Below are 19,911 nucleotides of genomic sequence, written 5' to 3'. Positions count from 1 at the left end.
CTCTGATGACTGCCTTGCACACCCTTGGCATTCTCTTGATGAGCATCAAGAGGTAGTCACCTGAAATGGTTTTCACTTCATAGCTGTGCCTTGTCAGGGTTACTTAGTGGAATTTCTTACCTTATTGATGGGGTTGGGACCATCAGTTGTATTGTGCAGAAGTCAGGTTGATGCACAGCTGACAGCCCTATTGGACAACTGTTAGAATACATATTATGGCGAGAACCAATCAGCTAAGTAAAGACAAACGAGTGGCCATCATTACTTTAAGAAATGAAGGTCAGTCAGTCTAGAAAATTTCAAAAACTTTGAATGTGTCCCCAAGTGCAGTCGCAAAAACCATCAAGCACTCCAACGAAACTGGCTCACATGAGGACCGCCCCAGGAAAGGAAGACCAAGAGTCACCTCTGATGCTGAAGATAAGTTCATCTGAGTCACCAGCCTCAGAAATCGCAAATTAACAGCAGCTCAGATTAGAGACCAGATGAATACCACACAGAGCTCTAGTAGCAGACACATCTCTACAACAACTGTTAAGAGGAGACTGTGTGAATCAGGCCTTCATGGTCAAATAGCTGCTAGGAAACCACTGCTAAGGAGAGGCAACAAACAGAAGAGATTTATTTGGGCCAAGAAACCCAAGGAATGGACATTAGACCAGTGGAAATCTGTGCTTTGGTCTGATGAGTCCAAATTTGAGATCTTTGGATCCAACCGCCGTGTCTTTGTGCGACGCAGAAAAGGTGAACGGATGGATGCTACATGCCTGGTTCCCACCGTGAAGCATGGAGGGGGAGGTGTGATGGTGTGGGGGTGCTTTGCTGGTGACGCTGTTGGGGATTTATTCAAGATTGAAGGCAACCTGAATCAGCATGGCTACCACAGCATCCTGAAGTGACATGCCATTCCATCCGGTTTGCGTTTAGTTGGACCATCATTTATGTTTCAACAGGACAATGACCCCAAACACACCTCCAGGCTGTGTGAGGGATATTTGACCAAGAGGGAGAGTGATGGAGTGCTGCGCCAGATGACCTGGCCTCCACAGTCACTGGACCTGAACCCAATCGAGATGGTTTGGGGTGAGCTGGACCGCAGAGTGAAGGCAAAAGGGCCAACAAGTGCTAAGCATCTCTGGGAACTTCTTCAAGACTGTTAGGAAACCATTTCAGGTGACTACCTCTTGAAGCTCATCAAGAGAATGCCAAGAGTGTGCAAAACAGTCATCAGAGCTAAGGGTGGCTACTTTGAAGAAACTAGAATATAAGAGATGTTTTCAGTTATTTCACACTTTTTTGTTAAGTACATAATTCCACATGTGTTCATTCATAGTTTTGATGCCTTCAGTGAGAATCTACAATGTAAATAGTCATGAAAATAAAGAAAATGCAAAGAATGAGAAGGTGTGTCCAAATTTTTGGCCTGTACTGTACACACACACAAATATACATATAAATGCACACATACACACACACACACACACACACACACACACACACACACATATATATATATATATATATATATATATATATATATATATATATATATATATATATATATATATATATATATATATATATACAGGGTGGGGAAGCAAAATTTACAATGAACATTTAGTTGTTTTTTCTCAGCAGGCACTAGGTCAATTGTTTTGAAACCAAACATATATTGATGCCATAATCATACCTAACACTATTATCCATACCTTTTCAGAAACTTTTGCCCATATGAGTAATCAGGAAAGCAAACGTCAAAGAGTGTGTGATTTGCCGAATGCACTTGTCACACCAAAGGAGATTTCAAAAATAGTTGGAGTGTCCATAAAGACTGTTTATAATGGAAAGAAGAGAATGACTATGAGCAAAACTATTTCGAGAAAGTCTGGAAGATACTATTAAAGAAGAATGGGAGAAGTTGTCGCCCGAATATTTGAGGAACATGTGCGCAAGTTTCAGGAAGCGTGTGAAGGCAGTTGTTGAGAAAGGAGGACAGATAGAATAAAAACATTTTCTATTATGTAAATTTTCTTGTGGCAAATAAATTCTCATGACTTTTAATAAACTAATTGGTCAGACACTGTCTTTCAATCCCTGCCTCAAAATATTGTAAATTTTGCTTCCCCACCCTGTGTGTGTGTGTGTGTGTGTGTGTGTGTGTGTGTGCGTGCGTGTGTGTGTGTGTGTGTAGGTGTGTGTGTGTGTGTGTGTGTGTGTGTAAGATTAACTTTACTGATCCCCAAGAGAGAAGTTATGTTTTTCATCAGCTCTCTAAAATGAAAGAAAGAAAAAAGAAAACTAAACAATGGTGAAATGGTGGAAAATGGTGTATTTCAACAATGAAAGGATGTAAAGTCCAATAAATTTCTCCCACCTTAGTGCAGTCGGCTGTGATATTCTACATAAAACTTTATACTGAAGAGAATATATTGACATAACATAATAATGCAGTAACTGTGAAGGATTAGGCTCATTGTGCAGTTTCATTACAGATCTCTGTCATATCATTAGCCCTGTGGCATGATAACTTAAGTCATATTTTTCCAGGTCATAGCCAATGATGAAAAATGAACCAGCGATAGGATAGTAACATAGATTTCACAATTTGGCCAAAAATATGACGTAGGCAATTATGCTAAGAGGCTAATGATATGTACTGTAGCTACTCACTTTTAACTCTGCTTTAACTCTGCTTTTGACTGTTTTGCTCTTCACCAACTCCTGTGAGAAATGTTTGAGTTCTGATGCCTGACCTTGGTCTGTAGAAGGAATTACACGAAATGGAAAGTGACTGGCCATCACCCCATTAAACTGAGCAGTATTCCCACTGCTACACTCATTGTAGACATTTTTCAGACAGAGGTCAAATTCATTATCAGTTTTACAGTTTATTTAAAAAAAAAAGTTGTAGGTAAACTTTATTCATGGAAAGAAGAACTGAACATGACATGAATGGACTTTCTCAGGCTGCAGATGGATGTTTAGTTGAGAAGTGAGAAAGCAGAATGAGAGAACAGCAGAGAGTCCACCTCAGACCACAGGAGTCAGGCCTTATTACTAAAACATATTTATGTAACAGAGGTGAATGGGAGGTTTGGAACATTTTTCCTCCAGAGAGTGAAATATCAAAGGATGTAGCACCATGAGAAGCACAAGTAAGGTTATACGGAATTGGCTTTCATTGTGTAAGACTTTTTGTTTATGTTTGAAAGGCAAACCGATCACTTCTTTGTGAGGAGAAGCCTTTGATTCCCCCGTACAATATTCACATATTCACATCATAATGTTCCCATCAGGTAAATCTGAAAATATGTAACTGCAAACTGATAGATGGCAAAATATTACATCAAGTTTTTTAATGCTGCAATACTTATAGAATTAAAAAAAAAAAAAGGAAAAAGAAAAGATTTAAAAAAAAAACCTCACTCATTATGTTTTACAGATATGACAGGTAAGTGTTAACATAATTTAAGATGCTAGGGGGGAGTTTTATCTAACTCAGAAAAAGCATCCACAAACACCCAAAACTTTCATCTACTCACACGGTACTTTACTGTTTTTCTAGATGTAAGATACATTCCATACATTATTACAGTTAGGCTTCTGTGAGTTGTTATTGCAGAACACACCTCAGAAGAACCTCCACACCCACCAGAGCAGCAGGATCCTCAGTGGTGAATGTTGTCACTACTACAGTATCATACATACCATCCTTAGATATTCTACTAACAGACCAAAGACCAACAAAGATTTCGAAGAAGTGTTTTTCTTAAAAAAAAAAAAAAAAAAAAAAGGCCTCCTATCCTGTCAGTATTTTTGAAATGTCAGCTACTGGGAATATGACGGATAACCACTGCCTCCCTGTGGTATGTCCCTGTTCAATACAACTGACCAAACCAGACAATGCAACAGTTCATAAAGGTACAGAAAAATACAAAATACAAGCACAAGACTACACCAACAAACTCATTCTTATGTTACTAATATGATTACTCTGGCCTTCAGTTGTCAATATATATAGAAGAGGATGCAGGTCAAGCTAAGGAAACACACAGCGGCAAATGTTTCAGAGTTACTAACACCTAAAGGATACAAGTATTAACTGTTAGTTCCCTGTATGTGTCTATAGCAACCTGACTACGCCTTAAAACAGTGTTTCTCAACAGGGGTGGTGCAGCCCCCCAAGGGGCACTGGGGCACCATCAGGGGACATTTGGAAGGAGAAAGCTGGGAGGGGGAAGCTGAGACTGAAATGGGGGGCATTAGTCTGTATGTGTCAATATCAAGCAGCATGTTATGTCAATGGCAGGATGCTCATGGTGACAAAAAGGGGTGTTTGTTCAAAAAAGGTTGAGAACCACTGCCTTAAAATAATTGCATTTAATCCATCAGCATTTATACCAGAGGGTCTACAATTTAATCCAAAGAATAAGAATCTACAATACCAAAAACCTATTTTTTTTTCTTTCTGGAGTTGGAAAAAAGTAATGCAACCACCCTCATCAATCAGCTGTATCATTTATTGTCTGTACAAACACATTTTGTATAAACTGTACAATCTTTTCAGACATGCTGAGACAAAAGGATTCAATTACCACAGAAAATATAAAAGAAACAAGTAAACGAGGGAAGGAAATTTACTGTGCATATTTACAATTTATAAATTAAATTATTCACTATGATAAAATGCCTCCATTACACACGTTTTTTTCAAGGTTGGTTTTACAGACTACTCCTGGAGACAATCATCATCAACTTGTACGGAGCAAAGGTCAAAGAGGAGAGTGTCGTTTGCCTTCGTGAGATTCAGTGACTTCGTTGGTGCAGAAATGGCATTGCTGCTCTCAATCAGATAGTAATAAGTCCATTAAAAAAACCAGGTCATGACCACAAATGACTTGAGTTTGATAACCAATCACTCCAGTTCGGTGAAGCGAGCAAACATGGCTTTGCGGACAGCGTCTTTGTATGTGTCTGAAGCAGAGAGGGTGTAGTTGGAGCCTTTAATGCCAAGACCAGCTCCCTTTGTTCTCATCTGGGCCTAAACACACACACAAAAAAAAAAGAAAAAAAAGTCATCACCCTTTATCTAGAAGGCAAAGGCATGTACATGCTCATGCTCATTGATAATTAGTGTAACAAAAAGCAAGGTTTAAATACCTCGATTGGTGTAGTGATTCCCTGTTGGTTTCGACCCAGACCTTTCCCCTCCTTCCAGCCCATGGCTTGTAGCATTTTGTTCCCTATGTTGTCACTGTTAAGGCCGTCTTTAGTGGGCTGCTCGTAGTCACTGTAGAGAAGAAAGGGAATTACTCAGCAATTAATGCAAAAAGATAAACTCATTGCACCATACACTCAATAATTTGCTAAAATGCTTACATGGCAGGTGCTGCTGGTTGGCTGAATTTCTTCTTTTTGGGCACTGGTGGTTCAGGGATGCCATATTTTTCTCTCCTCTCAGCTGCTCTGTCCCTGTATTTCATCTATTAACCACAAAGAATGACATATTTTTAAAATGGAGTTTAAAAGGGCAATTATATTTTTGAGGTGGAAGTTTTTTTTTTTTACCAAGACACACCTCAGTCTCTTTTCTTTCCAACTCTTCCAGCTCTGCTTCGGTCATTTTGGATCGACGGAGAACCTCCAAGTTTTTCTGAAACAATAGAAGTGACACGTCAGAAAAAGGAAGATCTAAACTATTAATGAGTTTATAGCTGAGGTGAATAGATGTTCTTGGATACAGTCAGTGTTGTGTTACCTTGTGGAGATCTGACAATTGCTGATGTCGAATTAAACCCTCTTTATTGGGGAACTGTCTCCTACACAGCAGGCAGGCCATCTTTTTCCAGTCAGTCAGCTTGTCCTGTCCTCCGTCACCACCGTCGAGGTCTACCCCTCCCTCCTCTGGATCACTATCTCCACTGTAAGCAGCCACAAGGCCACACTACCCACACCACAGACAAACAGGTATGAAGTACAAAGCAACAACATACACAGGGAAATAAACAGAAAAACGTTCAGTCCTCTAAGGCGAGGTATGCAGTAAACACGGACCTTGGTGCTGTTAACGGACGTGGATGGGATCTCCTCTTCTGGACCCCTTGGTATTTCTGGCATGAGTCTATCTAGTCCTCCTGCCTGCTGGAAGAAAAAAATTAAATTCAGTCCTTCCATTTCAAAAATGACAGATTTACATATGCCCGTCTGAGAATTATGTAAGACATTGAATCCCTCTGGGCTACCTTCTTTTCAAACAGAGTGAAGCCAGCATCTGCAGCCGCAGCTTCCTTCCTCTCTTCTTGACTAATTGGCTGAAAGCTACTTTTGAAGTTTTCCTTCTGTTTGTTAAGACTTTTTGCCCACCGTTCCATGTCTTTTGCAATCTGAAGTTTCAAACAGATGTCAATATAAAGTTTGGATAAAAAAAAAAAAAAAAACAGCTGGAATTCTTCATGAAATGTAAATGTATAAAAATATAAGATGAACTAAGTTTACCACAGTACCTGCTGAGCAGTTTTGCTTTTGGGCTTTTCCTTTTTCTCCTTGCCCTCTTTGAGTTCTTTGCTTCCTGTAGCCGCAGGACCATTCGCATTAGCATTCTGACCAGGGCTTGAGTCAGTTGAGGCTGGGACATACGTCTGCTTCTCACTGTCCCAGTACAAATACTGCTGCGTCTGAGAGTTGTAGTAATACTGAAAGGACATGAATCCAAATGTATCAAATTAAAACAAAATTTATCTCCAGACAGGACTGAGAAACAAGTATTTCATATACAGTAGATGAGCAGTACTTACATGGGTGTTTGGGTCGTAGTACAGACCAGTTTGAGGATCATAATAGTAGCCCGATGACTCATCATATTGGTAGGTGGATGTATCTGGAACAACTGTTCACCATAAAAATAATATCAGTTTCTGCAGGTTGTTCTGTTTCTCTGTAACTCAGAGCCTTGAAGATGTCCATTACAATAAATAAGTGAAAACCAAAACATAAATAAAATAGAGAGAACATACCAGTGTTAGTGTCAGAAGTCTGTCCAGAGGCTGCCAGTGAAGAGGTGGTAGCAGCAGCAGCAGCGGCAGCAACAGCGGCGGCAGCAGCAGCAGCAGGCACAACCACAGGGGCAACAGGCAGAGATATGGCTTCAACCCCTGGAATATGTCCTGTTTGGGGTTTTGTTTCTAATTGCTGGGCAAGTGGCAGTGCCTGAAATATACACAGTGATAAACAGATTTCAGAATTTACTCAGTAATAACACACAACAGTGCAATTAACAAATCACACAAGATGTGTTACCTGTACAGCAGGTTGAGCAATTATATGGGGTTGGTAGACTTGTGCGCTCTGTGAAATGACTACTCCAGCTGCAGTTGGGACAATCTTTAAACCTGGGGCAGCTAAAATCGTAAGGGCAAACAAAATAAGTATGTAAGAATGTTAATACATTTACATTTTATTACAAATGAATTTGTTTTCGTTTTCTCATATGATATTGTGCAATGAATGGTGTCTGAGTATATACCTCCTAAGATCCCATTTCCCTGAGAGGTGCTGACCCCTGCTTGCTGATAAAATGTCTGGTAGTCCTATTGAGAAAAAGACAATGATTAAAATACACGAATAATACAAAATAAGCCTTTAAATACGTGACTCTGTCACAAGTGTGGGGTGTGCTACATTTTACTCTCACTACTAAAGACATGAAATACTCACCAACATTTATGGCATTCAAGTACAACCTCAGATTATATCTGTTAATGTACAATGATGAAAGTGAGCCTGTTTACATGCACACCAATACTGCCATCATTATCCGATTTCTGGAGTTATCAGACAACTCAAGTGATCATGTAAACAGGATAATCTGATAGCCTTTATCCGGTAACGGCAGTTATCTGATAATGAGAAATCAGATTAACACACCTAGATTTCTCCCCAATACTCTGATGTCTTCATACATGCACACAGGTTAATCCGATTTCTTTCAGGTGTTTTTTTTACATCTGTGCATGTGTAAAAAAAAAAATCTATAAAAACGGAAGTTACACAGCGACAATGTGAGCCTAAGGAAAAAGGTAAACAAACAATGAAATGAAGGATAGCACCAACATGTAACCTATTTTGTAGTCTTATTAGTTCCCACATTAGAACAGCTAACGCTGACACTGTAGGCGTTACCATGGTAACAAGAAGAGACCAGATGTTTTGAAAATGACAGGAAGTGTGCGTCTTACATTGTAAGATACTTATGTACACCGAAAGAAATCAAATAATGGACTGAAAAATGTAAACCAGGGTTTTTCGATTATCACATTTCTGAAGTGCATGTAACCACATCGAATCTGATTACAGCAATTATCGGATTTTTATGGTCCTGTAAAAGGGCTCACTGTTGGTAATCATTTTCTGATTTGTTACTGATGATGTAGTCCCTTAAAGCTGCCACTAGATGATACCAGAGCTTTTGGCAAACTTCCCAAAAAGCACCAAAATATGATGACTGAAAATTGGTATTACACTTCGTATGAGTTGTCTTGTTTTTTTTTTTTGTTTTTTTTTTACTAACCTGTGACATTGGAGTATAGCCTTCTTGCAGGTAGCTGTACTCTGACACACCCTCTGAGCTTTGCTGTGGCTGAGACAATGAATAGTAGAATATGAGCCAATTACATTTACAGTGGAACATAAGATGTAGCAATAATGTACTGAGAGCAAATGGGCCTACCTGAGTTGAGGACCACTGGGCTGCAGCAATGGCTGTACTGGCAACAGAGAAGGCGCTGACACGATTCCCATCAGGTAGCAAAAGGTCCCTGAGCAGGCAAAGGATTCAGTATTACAAACAGATTTTTTCATGTCATAATTATGGACAAGTCTGTCTAGTTTTATCATGAATAAAATAAAGCAATTTGAACAAAAAATTAGACTTGCCACTGAAATCAAAGTAACTAAACAAAAAATACACACAAAAAGACAGAAATTCTATTCATCAAACACAAACTTAGGGCACCGTAATACTTGTGACTATATACGTAAGTTTTACTCACTTTCTTGCACTTTTAGCATAATCTACCCCAATTGTTTTGCCATCCAACTTTAGAGGAGGCTGCAGTCCCTGTAAGATGGTTAACAGCTGAGAGGCTTCCTGTAAAAAATTCAGGTTAAACTTTGGGTAAATGCACAGATTAGATACCATTAGAAATGTAGATTAGGGAATGTTCTTCTGAAGTAAAAACTTTACCAGAGGAGAGGACAGCTGTACAAAGGCAAAACCTCTGTTCTGGCCTGTCTGCTTGTCCTTGATGAGACGAATGTTGTTTGATGAAAGATTGGCATAAGGTGCAAGAGCTGTTATTATGGCTTCTACAGTGGTCATTGGAGCAATATTTCTCAGGATAATGGCTGTGAAAGGACAAAATTTAATGTGTGAGAACAACAGCTATAATGACTCAGTTTATTCTAAAGTAAGTAGCACTGTATAAATATGAAACTAAAGTCCTTACTGTCTCCATAGAAGTCTCCACTGGGTTGACTTTCAGGGGCTCCAGAATTATTGCTGGTCTCACTTTCTGTTGAGAAAATGACAGACACTTGATTATTAGCATCTGCGCTGACAAGCAGTTGCTGTTTGCCATATAACACAGCTAAGTTCTAAAGACCTGCGTGTATAGAGTTTTCTCACCCTTTTATAGTCTTCTGACATAATAAGGAAAGATGCATGCTATTTTGTGTGAAATCTATGCTTTCTGTCTGGAGTTAACATCATGTCTATAATAAGACTTCATCATCATCACTTGTTTTACTATGTGGTTCAACAACGGCAAAAACACAAACTGGATTGCATCGCAGCACTGTGCTTCGGGATGCCCAGATGTCTGCAGTCAGTGGCCTCTTGGTGATTTAACTACTTACCAGCTTTGGATGCTCCACACCTGAAGCACTTCAGCCTCCTCCGGAAATTGTACAGGCCACACTGCAAGTAACCGTTCACATCATTTTTATTATACACCTACTAAAGCCCTCATCAGTGCTGCCTCAGAACACGCAATATTGGTGCAGCATACTATACTCACCTCACACACAACCTAACCTTTACCACTGATCCATATGTTAGTGTACCACAAAATACACTGATAGGATAGCAACAGCTGCAACCTTATAGGCCTGACATTTATATGTGTGGGTGTATTTGATTTATATGGATAAGGTGGTAGTAGTAAAAATCAAGAGATCATTAACTTACAGTATTGCAAAGCCAGTCTTCATACTTGTTTCTGGGATGGCTGTAGTGCATGTCCACAGTTTTTCCTTGGATGATCAGACGTTTCTGTAAAAGGATGACAACTATTAATCATCTCTTCTCTGCACTGGCTAATTCATCAATAGAGCAAGCAGTGTTGGAAGGGAGAGAATGGGGAAAGGGATCCCCAACAGATAGCCTTTGTGTTTAAGACAGGCACATGATGTATATGTAAGCATGATGTATAGAGGGTTCTTTAAGTGTTTGGGACCCGAGTGCCCAGACTGAGCTGGAGCAGAGTGTACAATGTGACCCTAAAAGACAATTTTGACTGCTTTCTGTAAAACCAGGGATTGGTTTTCCACAAAGAATAAGGAGAAGGGGACTTTATAGCAACGAAAAAAGGTAAAAAAAAAAAAAAAAAAAAAAAAAAATCTTCTACCAAAGGGGCTGGCATAAAAAAATAATAGTTAAGATTTCTATAAAACTTTGAAATATCACTGATGATACATTTATGGGCTGACAAGAGTATGTTCCTTTCCCTATGCAAATATCTTAAGATGACCTCACAGTATGAGTCATACCTGCATATTTGACACTACCAACAGCCCATTAAACTCCAATAATAGTTTTTATAAATAATAATGAAATCATCCCTGATGCACATCTAATCATTTTTGCCCTGTGGCATAAATCCATCGTTCTCTTTTCATACTACTTATTCAATACATTCTGGTTGCCATTTGGGTTATTTTCAAGATCCCCAAGATTAAAACTAGACTTGGCGATTGTGAAGCAACCTGATTGGTCTCCATCCATCGGGTAGCATCTTGCAAGTGATAAAAGTCCACGAAGGCGAAACCACGGCTTATACCTAGAGACAGCATTCAAATATAGACGGGAGGCGTGTTAGTTAAAAGTCCATGGGCATATTATTCAAACTGTTCCACAAACTGCTTCACGACCCAGGCCTTGTTGGGTAAACATTAGGCCTTTCCTTAGGAGTTTACCATAGCAAGAAATCCAGCTGAATACCTCTGTCTGAAACACACTCTACTACTGTGTGTCTGCCAATTGATTTCCTCAAAACTGCTGTTACTTACCTTGTCAGGGTCCGCAATGACATGAACTGATCAGCCTTAAATCGACAGTTTAAATATTATTAATGTGATACATATCTTTCCTAACCGCTATGGGACAATGGGTCTGAATGGAAGCAGGTTGGCCCTATGGTCACAGACTGAGGGGAAGTAGGGGTCCTGTGTATATCTGGTTCTCACCTGTCTTCTTCTTCATTAGCCTCACGTCCACTGGTTGGGGTCCCTCCAGCTGGTCAATTGCAACACGAATCTGAATGAACAACATGCAGACAATCCTTAACATTATAAATTAAGATATACTTTATTGATCCCCCACGGGGGGAATTCAAGTGTGTACATCAGCACAAGACAGTATGTATCAATACAGACAATGCTTCACACTATGATTCAAAGGTCATTCTCTTTTAAGAGGTTAAGAGATTATGAAATACACACACATATTCAATCAAATTAACCAAACTTAACAAAAACAGTTGTGTGGGAAATGCTACACTTACATCATCCTCAGTGATGTGAGGAGACAGACCCCAGAGCATGATGGTCTTGCTTTTCTTGTCCTCCCCAGGCTCCCTTCTGTAATCCTGCTCTGGATAGTCTCCATCAGAGTGATAACCATCTTCTGATCTGTCGCTGTTACGACGTTTCCTCTCTCTTTGCTTTAAGACAGATGTGATAGTGCATTAGTCGAGTGAATATGTTGCTGCTTTACAACTAGAATGTAGCTGTGCCGTAACATAACTAAATATTCAAATGGGTACCTCTGGACTATCTCTTGATCCACGACGATCACCATCATATCGATCACTGCGTCTGTCTTCCCCCCAACGACGCATGTTGTGATCCCGCTCCTGGTCCCTGTCCCGTCTGTCCCGCCAGTCGGATTCATCCCGGGGCTGGTCGGAGCCATATCTACCGCTACGTTCAGTCCGACTTATTCTATTTAATAGAAATAAAACCTTTAATTTCGCATATTTAGTCGATTTCAGTGTTGTTAATAAGTAAACAAAGGCTAACTCGATAATGCTTCCGGAAGAAGTTATCAACTGAGTATTAAAGCTTGAGACATTCCCACTAGAATTTGTTAACAAACACACAAGTTAATAAATATACTGTTTATTGAATTTCTCTTTCAAAAGGCAAACGAGTCTGTGATCACTGTAGTGTCATATTGGCTTTTCAGAATAAGTCTGGATCACCCTGGAAAATAGGGTCACCTATTTGATTGAACGGCTGATGTGTCCAACATGAGGAGACGTTTCATCTGTAATGGTGAGATACGCTCTCTGTGTGTCTTTAAAGAACTGAGATCAAATAGACGTAAGAATAAAACTACCGTGAGGTGACAGACCTAACGTTGCCAAGGCGATTGGTTGTAGCGCTTCGTACTGTAGCTTATTCACTCACCGTTTATCAGCTCCCATTTTCTCTACCGCTTCGCAGACACACGGCCTCTAGAATCCAAAAAATACCACAGAAAATTCGATTACTTTAAGAACTCGATATTATTGTTGTCGTCAAAAGCACCATTAACTAAATATATGCGGTGCATTCGGTAAGTTTTAGCAGCCCGAAAACAAAACAAAATGCCTCAAACTGTAACATGATAGCCGCGAACAGACATGATTTAACGCTACATGAAAGTTAAGATGAAATTGACATGCTTTAGGTAGCTACATTTATCAGGCACAACTTACAGCCACTCTCCAATGTAGTTTGTTCAAAAATATTACTATCCACTACAAACTTTTCAAATGGTTATTTGACAAAATGTGGGTAACAAAATTCATCTCACGTTCAAGGACTTTCCACAACAGTACGACTGTAGCTTCTTTATCCCAAGATGCATCAGTAAATGACTCAGTGCATTGTGGGAAAACGTGTTTTATGCCACGAATTTGTCCCTTCAGGCACAACACCCAGCAGCAGGCAACGCAAGACTTCACGACTCCAAGTATTCGTTCGTTCACATCTACGTTCTGCAAATGATGTTTGTTAATGCATGAAGTAATAGTTTCATGCAGAGGGGGTTTTTGTGTTTAAGATAGACTACGAACGTGGTTTAATTAAGCACAATAGTTAGGTTCAAAGAGCTTTAAATTTCGCCTGAAAGACCTTACTGAGGGGAAACAGTTGCACCCTTACATACTCCGCCATTTTAATGGTCTCCATCTCTGAGAGTTTACCGTTGATTTGCAGACAACTTTCATTTTTATGCATTTGATTCTCACCAAGCTGTGTTCAACCACGTTCACCAGTTATCAACTTGATTTACTTTTTATTGCTTATCTCAGGCCTTCTAGTGCTCCCTTTAGATCTTTTACTCAAAATATCTTATACTAATCAATACGGCCTATGTTAATGCATGTGTATTTTACATCAATCATAATTCACCCTTCTTTGTTTATCTAAAACACACTTATTTCGCACAGTTAAAATAATTCATCAGGAGAAATTTTGCAAAATGGATGCATTTCATGTAGGTATAATAGTATGGATATCTTAAAGTGAAAATACTGCAGTCTTACATAGATGTGCATACACAATCAGTGTAGGGCACAGGACACACGTTTCCCAGGTATTCTGCCACGATGATATACACTATCACCGATCCACCACAGTCATTATTTACACCTACATTTTCAGCTTATTGTCCAGATTCACCTCAGTGTTCTTTATGGTGGTTGATCTTTGTTTTTGCTACATGGCTTAATATTGTTTTGAAATCAGAATCACTGCTCATTTAGTTTGTTATCATTTATTACAGTATTTAAATCCTGTCACATCACCAAACAGTTCACTGTACAAGGAGGTCCATAATAAAGATGACTACACAATTACTCATTTAACTTGGCACATGGGAATGTTCCCCTTTCATAACCACTGATGTGTTGATCACAATGCAGACAAGGTTGTAATGTTAACCACTTTGTTATTGAAATGCACAATATTAATTGTAACCAATAATTGAAGAACTTTTTTTGCCTTGTACATTTATGATTCTTCAGGCAGACACACAAAACAGACCCATATATTCTATACAAATGAATCATGGCATAAAATAACACAAAACGCCGTTGTTTAATATAAAAATGGTCCACATAGTCCCAAAAAGGAGGGTGGAATCCATCACACTTATTCCAAAACTTCAGGGTGGGAAATGGGCAAGTGGTTCCATGGTGCTATGATTATTCCATGGTGGGTTCTAGGTCAAGGTCTCTCCCTTTGTTACCTGTAATGACAAACACAAAATCATTACTAATTTATTGTAATATTCCCATACACAAGAAGATTGTCAAATTTACTATTACAGCGCAATATACTTACTCTTGCCTCAATATATTCAATTCTCCTTTCCAACGCTGTTAGCTTCTCATTTAGGGTAGCCAAGCGGGACCGACATGACATATCTGTGGATGACAATATGACATCATTTAATCTGTCGTGACATTTAAGTGTTTAGTTTAGGAATAAATTGTCCCAATAGCCATTTGCAGTGAAAATAAGCATATTCGAAAAACGTATTTGAGAATAAAAGGATTAAATACAGCACCATTCTATTCTTAAGCTTTACTGTTTCTGATATAAGCTACGACTGTATTAAGGAAAGGCTTTAAGTAAATGATTGATGTTAGCGGAACCTTAGCCTTAGCATGGCCTACAGTCATAAGCTATCTCATCACTGAAACCTTTTGGTTCCATATTAATCCCGTGTTTTATACTTGTGAGGCTACTAAGTGTATTGAACGAGCAAAACAAGATGCAAGAAAAGTAACTACCGGGATGTCATAATACGTGTAAAAAAAAAAAAGAAGAAGAAACAACGACTAGCGCACGGCTAACGATACTGCTAATTGCTAACTGGGAGTGGTCGTACAAAACATCAACATCGATGCTAACAACAGCAGGAGAGCTAGCTTAACAGGCTAGCACATCCACATCACCGGTGATTTCATGAATAAAACGGGATCGTCAAAAGAGTATACTTACCAAACGAGTTAAGGAAGTCAGCGATTTTTTTAATGCTGCTTGTAATTACTTCAATATACTCTCGATTCGCCCAATCTTGGTGAATCTCTCTTTGCACCGGGTCTTCCTGGCCAGCCATGTTTGGTAAATCGCAGTTCGGCGTAGCGTTGAACCACGGCTAGCATTCAACAACCAGGAAGCACAGCGACGGCGACGGATCTAACACAGCTGCTGCCATTAGCAGTCAATAGTTAGCAACCACAGACCCAAAACACACCTCCAATAACCACTACTGATATGTCCCCTAGTGTGCGTAGTTGCAACTTTTCGGGTACCTTTAGTATTAACTATAAGGGTTTTTGTTAATATTCACTAAACTTTTTTTCCCCCAGCAATAAAACTATTGGTTTGGTACAGATATTAATATTATATTATTACCTCCGCCAAGGAGGTTATGTTTTTGCTAGGGTTTGTTTGTTTGTTTGTTTGTTTATTTGTTTGTTTGTTTATTTGTTTGTTTGTTTGTTTGTCTGTCTGTTTGTTTGTCTGTCCGTTAGTGTGCAACATAACTCAAAAAGTTATGGACAGATTTGGATGAAATTTTCAGGGTTTGTTGGAAATGGGATAAGGAAGAAATGATTAAATTTTGGTGGTGATCGGGGGGGGGGGGGCACTGATCAGCCTTGGCGGAGGTCTGCGCTCTCCGAGTGCTTCTAGTTATGTTATAGTTGATATATGCATCGACTCAGGACTCTAGTATTTAAAGTATTCAAGTTTGTTAATTGTATGGTTTCCCTAATGTTGAGTTGGTTATAATATAATTTATAGATAATAATAATAATAATAGGTCATTTAGAAGCACACACACACACACACACACACACACACACACACACACACACACACACACACACACACACACAGTATTTTTGTGTTGTTTGGTTTAAACATTCATACTTTATTCATTGATTTTCAGATGTTTTTAGCTTTGTTTTTTTGCTACAGCTTCTGTGCTCAAGTCTGGCATCATTTCATGTGTGATAAACCCGTAACATGCAATAACTCAACACCACATGTGTTTAAGTGCTTTTTATCCATGGTGCTGCACTGAAGAAACTGGTTCGAACAAGACAAGTTTGAACAAAATCTACAGATTTATCACTGAGTGCTCTGAGTTCTCTTAAATAATGTGTGCTACATATGAGTGTGTACAAATAACAGTCACCTTTATGTGGTTTAAAATGTTTTATTTTTACTCATTTTGTTTTGCCCAAAATGTGTGATATTAATTACACAGTGGTAGAGTCAGTCTTTTACATGTGCATCAGAAACTCCTCTTCAAAAAAGGTTTGAAGGAATGTCTTCATTAAGTAAACAGGCTGAATAACCACAGAGTACTAGAAATATCACAATTTTAAAGAGAGCTGCAGTGAACTTTCTGCAAAGCTGCACTACATGATAAAATACCCCAGGAATGATGTCTGACTACAGATTAGCCCAATGGGTTTGGTCAGACTGCTCTGTTATCTGCCACCTAGTACATTTTATTTAACGCCCTTAAGAAGCTCTTTAATATCTGCTTCAATGTTAATGGTGTTAAATCTTTTGCTGTAGCGCTTGTAGGGTTCACCATCAGGGCCGATCAAGAATTTCTCGAAGTTCCAGGAGACATCATTTCTTGTGACTGGACTCCAAATGATGTACATGGGATCAGTCATGAGAGACACAGCATCATCGGAGGGGAATGGGAGCTTTTCTTTGAGATAGACAAACAAAGGGTGGGCGTCTTTTCCATTCACATCCACTTTCTCAAGTAGCTGGAAATTTGGTTCAAAGCCATTCCCTGGTCGAACATATTTGAGAGATGGGAGTATTTCATCATTGTTGCCATTCTCCTGTTGTATAAAAAGACAGGAACATGAATACATTATAAAACTACCAGAATACTGATTAAAAACCAACCAAATAAGGTCACTTGTAGAAGAAAACATGAAATCCCTTCCTATTTTCATTATAGCTCACTGATAGATAGGATGTGCATATTCCATATATACACCATGATGTCCAAAAAAATTATACAACATGAGGTATTATTAATGAGTTACGTATCAACAACAGTGTGTAAAATTGTTAAAATGAGCATTTGGTCGACTGGCTACAAAGGTAAAATACTTATTTAACATGAATGCATTAATAATAATGATCTAAAACTATATAGTTTCAAATATTTACAATAACTCTACTGCTTGTACATGTATTAGGTCTACCATGAGGTGAGACTTCTATTTCATTTATGCGAATTCCACTCAATAAGGATTAGCAATAATATAATAGCAGACTTAATAGCATATAGCTTCTATTATACTGGCTTTTATGCTACAGTATGGTTATTACATCAAATAAAGGCATGAGTTACAAGTTTTAGAGGTCCATATTGTAATTCAACATTATTTTAATTACATTAATTCACTAAACTATTACAATATTTCCTCTTGTTTCTGGACTATTTCATCTGCTTTGACCTCCACAGACCTACCTGATGTCCAAACTGATTGCAGGGTACACCCAGAATAACAAGCCCCTTTGTGGAATAACGTGAATGGAGCTCGTTCATCTGAGTGTAGTCCCTTTTTGTTGTTCCTCAGAGAGATGCAACATTCTCAATGAGAACGACTTTTCCTTTCAGTGTTGAGAAATTGAAGGTTTCTCCTGACAGCAATTTAGCTGTAAGATCGTAAAAAGAACTGACAGTCCCGGACATGCTGTTCAACTGGATCAGCGATTATCTCAGTAAACAGACAGCTGAATTTAATTTTATGGAGGGGGCCAAAATGTCAACAAGAATATTAAGCCCAACCCCTTTTTATTAATGGGGCGGGGCATAGTCACAGCCTTTATTAGTGTACAAGTCAAAAACAATTTCCAAAATGTATTAGTTTATATAACAAATTTTTAAAAAGCTTTCTATTCATTACAGAAAGTCGTCGTTTATTTATTTATTTATTGACAAATATTCTGAAATATAGGACAGAAAGATTTCAGATTGACGAATGTTCTACTACTACTACTACTACTACTGCTACTACTACTACAACAACAACAACAACAACAACAACAACAACTACTACTACTACTACTACTACTACTACTACTAATAATAATAATAATAATACAAGCAAAAAGAACACATACACAAAAATTATGACTCTTATTTAAGAGGAAAGTCTTTGTATTGTGACACTGTGTAATGAATATTAATTATTAACCAGTCTTATTATTCATGTTAAGTTTATACGTTAAAGAATCTGAACTACTAATAAATAAGCAAACAAATAAATAATAGAATAGAATAGAATAGAATAGAACAGAATAGAATAGAATAGAATAGATAGTGTAAAATAGCAGAAAAAAATGGCTACGAACTTTATGTGGGGTAATTGATGACAAAGGTTACACTTAACGGACACTTATTGAATAACATGAACAAAAATAGATCCCCCTCCCCAAAAAGCTAAAACCTCTTTAAGCTAATTTATAATAAGTATTATAGACCTGAATTAATTATTTCTTTATTGAATTATATGCATTTCTTTATTTCTTTTTTTTTTGTGTGTTCTCCCCCTTTCCCGGCAAAAGTGGTACTTTCCAGGAAGTGGACTGTTCAATCTCTGGTGGTTAACGTTTGATCAAAGTTCAGTCAGGTACAAATGCTAACCGAGAACAGCAAAACCTCTCGTATCCTTCAGAAATACATGTAGTTATAGCCTAGTGTGCAAAAGCAGCGGAACAACCAGCGGACTCATCCACCGTTTAGTGTCTTATCATGTCAGACTGGGTCAGTGTGTTGGTGCTCATTAGCCTGTTGGTATGTCTGGTAACTCTAGCTGCTTACATTGTGTACTCCGGACTCCTCTCAGACATTATCATAATAACTGGCTCTCCTCCCATAAAGAAGATTACCTTCGCTTACAAATTTATAGTAGGACCCTATAAAAACTGCGGACAGGCTTTTATGGAATCACATAATATTGGACCAAAGCTCCAGTGTTTGGGAGTGTTTTATGATGATCCTAAAGAGGTAAACACCCACGACACAACACACTCAATAACAAGTTATCTGAACTGTTTCCCATTCAAATCATGATACTTCAGAGTATTGGGCTCCACTCATGATGTTTCAGGAAGTTAAGTTTTATGCCTGACCACTAGATGGCGATGATGGCATTTGCTTAAACAAGTGCTTCAAGACGAATACGTGACTTCTCATTTGGCACAACGCTTATCTTTGTACATTTCTTAATTTCATTCAACTTAAAATGTTTATAATATTAATATATACTATATTAATAATTAATAGTATGATCATTGGATGTTTTTAACGGTCGTTGACATTTCCTTAGTTTTTATTTTTACTCAGTATTTTTATGAGACTTTTGGCACTGGCTGACAGTGGTGTTTTCACATCTGGATAGGGTGTGGTGTGTTTTATAGATTCAGATGCATCCTGTGTGTATGAGGGGGCTGGTCATCAAACTCATGTGTCATGTTCCAAATCAGAGCCTAATGAATGGGTCTAAACAATTCCAAAATTGACAAAATAGTCAA

The 19,911-nt window shown here is 38.4% G+C and overlaps 4 protein-coding genes across 10 annotated transcripts in view; 1 reads left to right on the top strand and 3 right to left on the bottom strand.

The window, feature by feature from the left end:
* Nucleotides 1–4,504: 4,504 nt before the first annotated feature.
* Nucleotides 4,505–13,205, bottom strand: rbm5 (RNA binding motif protein 5). Of its 7 annotated transcripts, none has more exons than XM_030134071.1 (25): nt 13,133–13,204; nt 12,745–12,791; nt 12,099–12,276; nt 11,838–11,996; nt 11,521–11,590; nt 11,041–11,114; nt 10,244–10,327; nt 9,913–9,973; nt 9,504–9,569; nt 9,242–9,402; nt 9,048–9,145; nt 8,726–8,813; nt 8,567–8,635; nt 7,523–7,586; nt 7,297–7,397; nt 7,014–7,206; nt 6,795–6,886; nt 6,504–6,692; nt 6,243–6,383; nt 6,055–6,141; nt 5,759–5,944; nt 5,579–5,653; nt 5,380–5,483; nt 5,161–5,290; nt 4,505–5,041 (listed from the first exon to the last, which is right to left on the bottom strand). In XM_030134071.1, the coding sequence occupies exons 1-25, from the start codon at nt 13,184–13,186 to the stop codon at nt 4,916–4,918; spliced, it is 2,697 nt and encodes an 898-aa protein (XP_029989931.1). In that variant the 5' UTR covers nt 13,187–13,204; the 3' UTR covers nt 4,505–4,915. The 7 variants fall into 7 exon arrangements, with proteins under 7 accessions (XP_029989931.1, XP_029989933.1, XP_029989932.1 ...); XM_030134073.1 differs by having other exon boundaries at nt 4,900–5,041; nt 6,055–6,138; nt 13,133–13,205; XM_030134072.1 differs by having other exon boundaries at nt 4,900–5,041; nt 6,795–6,883; nt 13,133–13,205.
* An 874-nt stretch (nt 13,206–14,079) lies between these two features.
* Nucleotides 14,080–15,533, bottom strand: brk1 (BRICK1 subunit of SCAR/WAVE actin nucleating complex). The gene is made up of 3 exons (XM_030135382.1): nt 15,328–15,533; nt 14,665–14,747; nt 14,080–14,569 (listed from the first exon to the last, which is right to left on the bottom strand). Exons 1-3 carry the CDS (start codon nt 15,443–15,445, stop codon nt 14,543–14,545), a joined length of 228 nt encoding a protein of 75 aa, XP_029991242.1. The 5' UTR covers nt 15,446–15,533; the 3' UTR covers nt 14,080–14,542.
* Nucleotides 15,534–16,575: 1,042 nt separating this feature from the next.
* Nucleotides 16,576–18,114, bottom strand: LOC115420212 (glutathione peroxidase 2). Its single transcript, XM_075353479.1, has 2 exons — nt 17,843–18,114; nt 16,576–17,201 (listed from the first exon to the last, which is right to left on the bottom strand). The coding sequence occupies exons 1-2, from the start codon at nt 18,065–18,067 to the stop codon at nt 16,851–16,853; spliced, it is 576 nt and encodes a 191-aa protein (XP_075209594.1). The 5' UTR covers nt 18,068–18,114; the 3' UTR covers nt 16,576–16,850.
* An 857-nt stretch (nt 18,115–18,971) lies between these two features.
* Nucleotides 18,972–19,911, top strand: part of tex264b (testis expressed 264, ER-phagy receptor b) — a 40,904-nt gene continuing 39,964 nt past the window's right edge. The window contains exon 1 of the mRNA XM_030133413.1: nt 18,972–19,384. Within this exon, the coding sequence (XP_029989273.1) occupies nt 19,130–19,384 (255 nt within the window). The 5' untranslated portion in view covers nt 18,972–19,129. The remainder of the gene's footprint in view (nt 19,385–19,911) is intronic.

The sequence above is a fragment of the Sphaeramia orbicularis genome, chromosome 5 (assembly GCF_902148855.1).
Source record: "Sphaeramia orbicularis chromosome 5, fSphaOr1.1, whole genome shotgun sequence".
Taxonomy (NCBI): domain Eukaryota; kingdom Metazoa; phylum Chordata; class Actinopteri; order Kurtiformes; family Apogonidae; genus Sphaeramia; species Sphaeramia orbicularis.
This window is presented reverse-complemented; position numbering and strand designations above follow the sequence as displayed.

Bases quoted from the DNA above. Each gene is read 5' to 3' on its own strand.
- rbm5 (XM_030134071.1), bottom strand. From the start codon at position 13,186: ATGCATCTTGGGATAAAGAAGCTACAGTCGTACTGTTGTGGAAAGTCC. The intron at 12,277-12,744 runs GTGAGTGAATAA...TCTATTAAATAG, and splicing joins AAAATGGGAGCTGATAAACG to AATAAGTCGGACTGAACGTA. The intron at 11,115-11,520 runs GTGAGAACCAGA...TGCTGTCTCTAG, and splicing joins GCTAATGAAGAAGAAGACAG to GTATAAGCCGTGGTTTCGCC.
- brk1 (XM_030135382.1), bottom strand. From the start codon at position 15,445: ATGGCTGGCCAGGAAGACCCGGTGCAAAGAGAGATTCACCAAGATTGG. The intron at 14,748-15,327 runs GTAAGTATACTC...TGTCATCCACAG, and splicing joins TGACTTCCTTAACTCGTTTG to ATATGTCATGTCGGTCCCGC. The intron at 14,570-14,664 runs GTAAGTATATTG...TTGTCATTACAG, and splicing joins TTGAATATATTGAGGCAAGA to GTAACAAAGGGAGAGACCTT.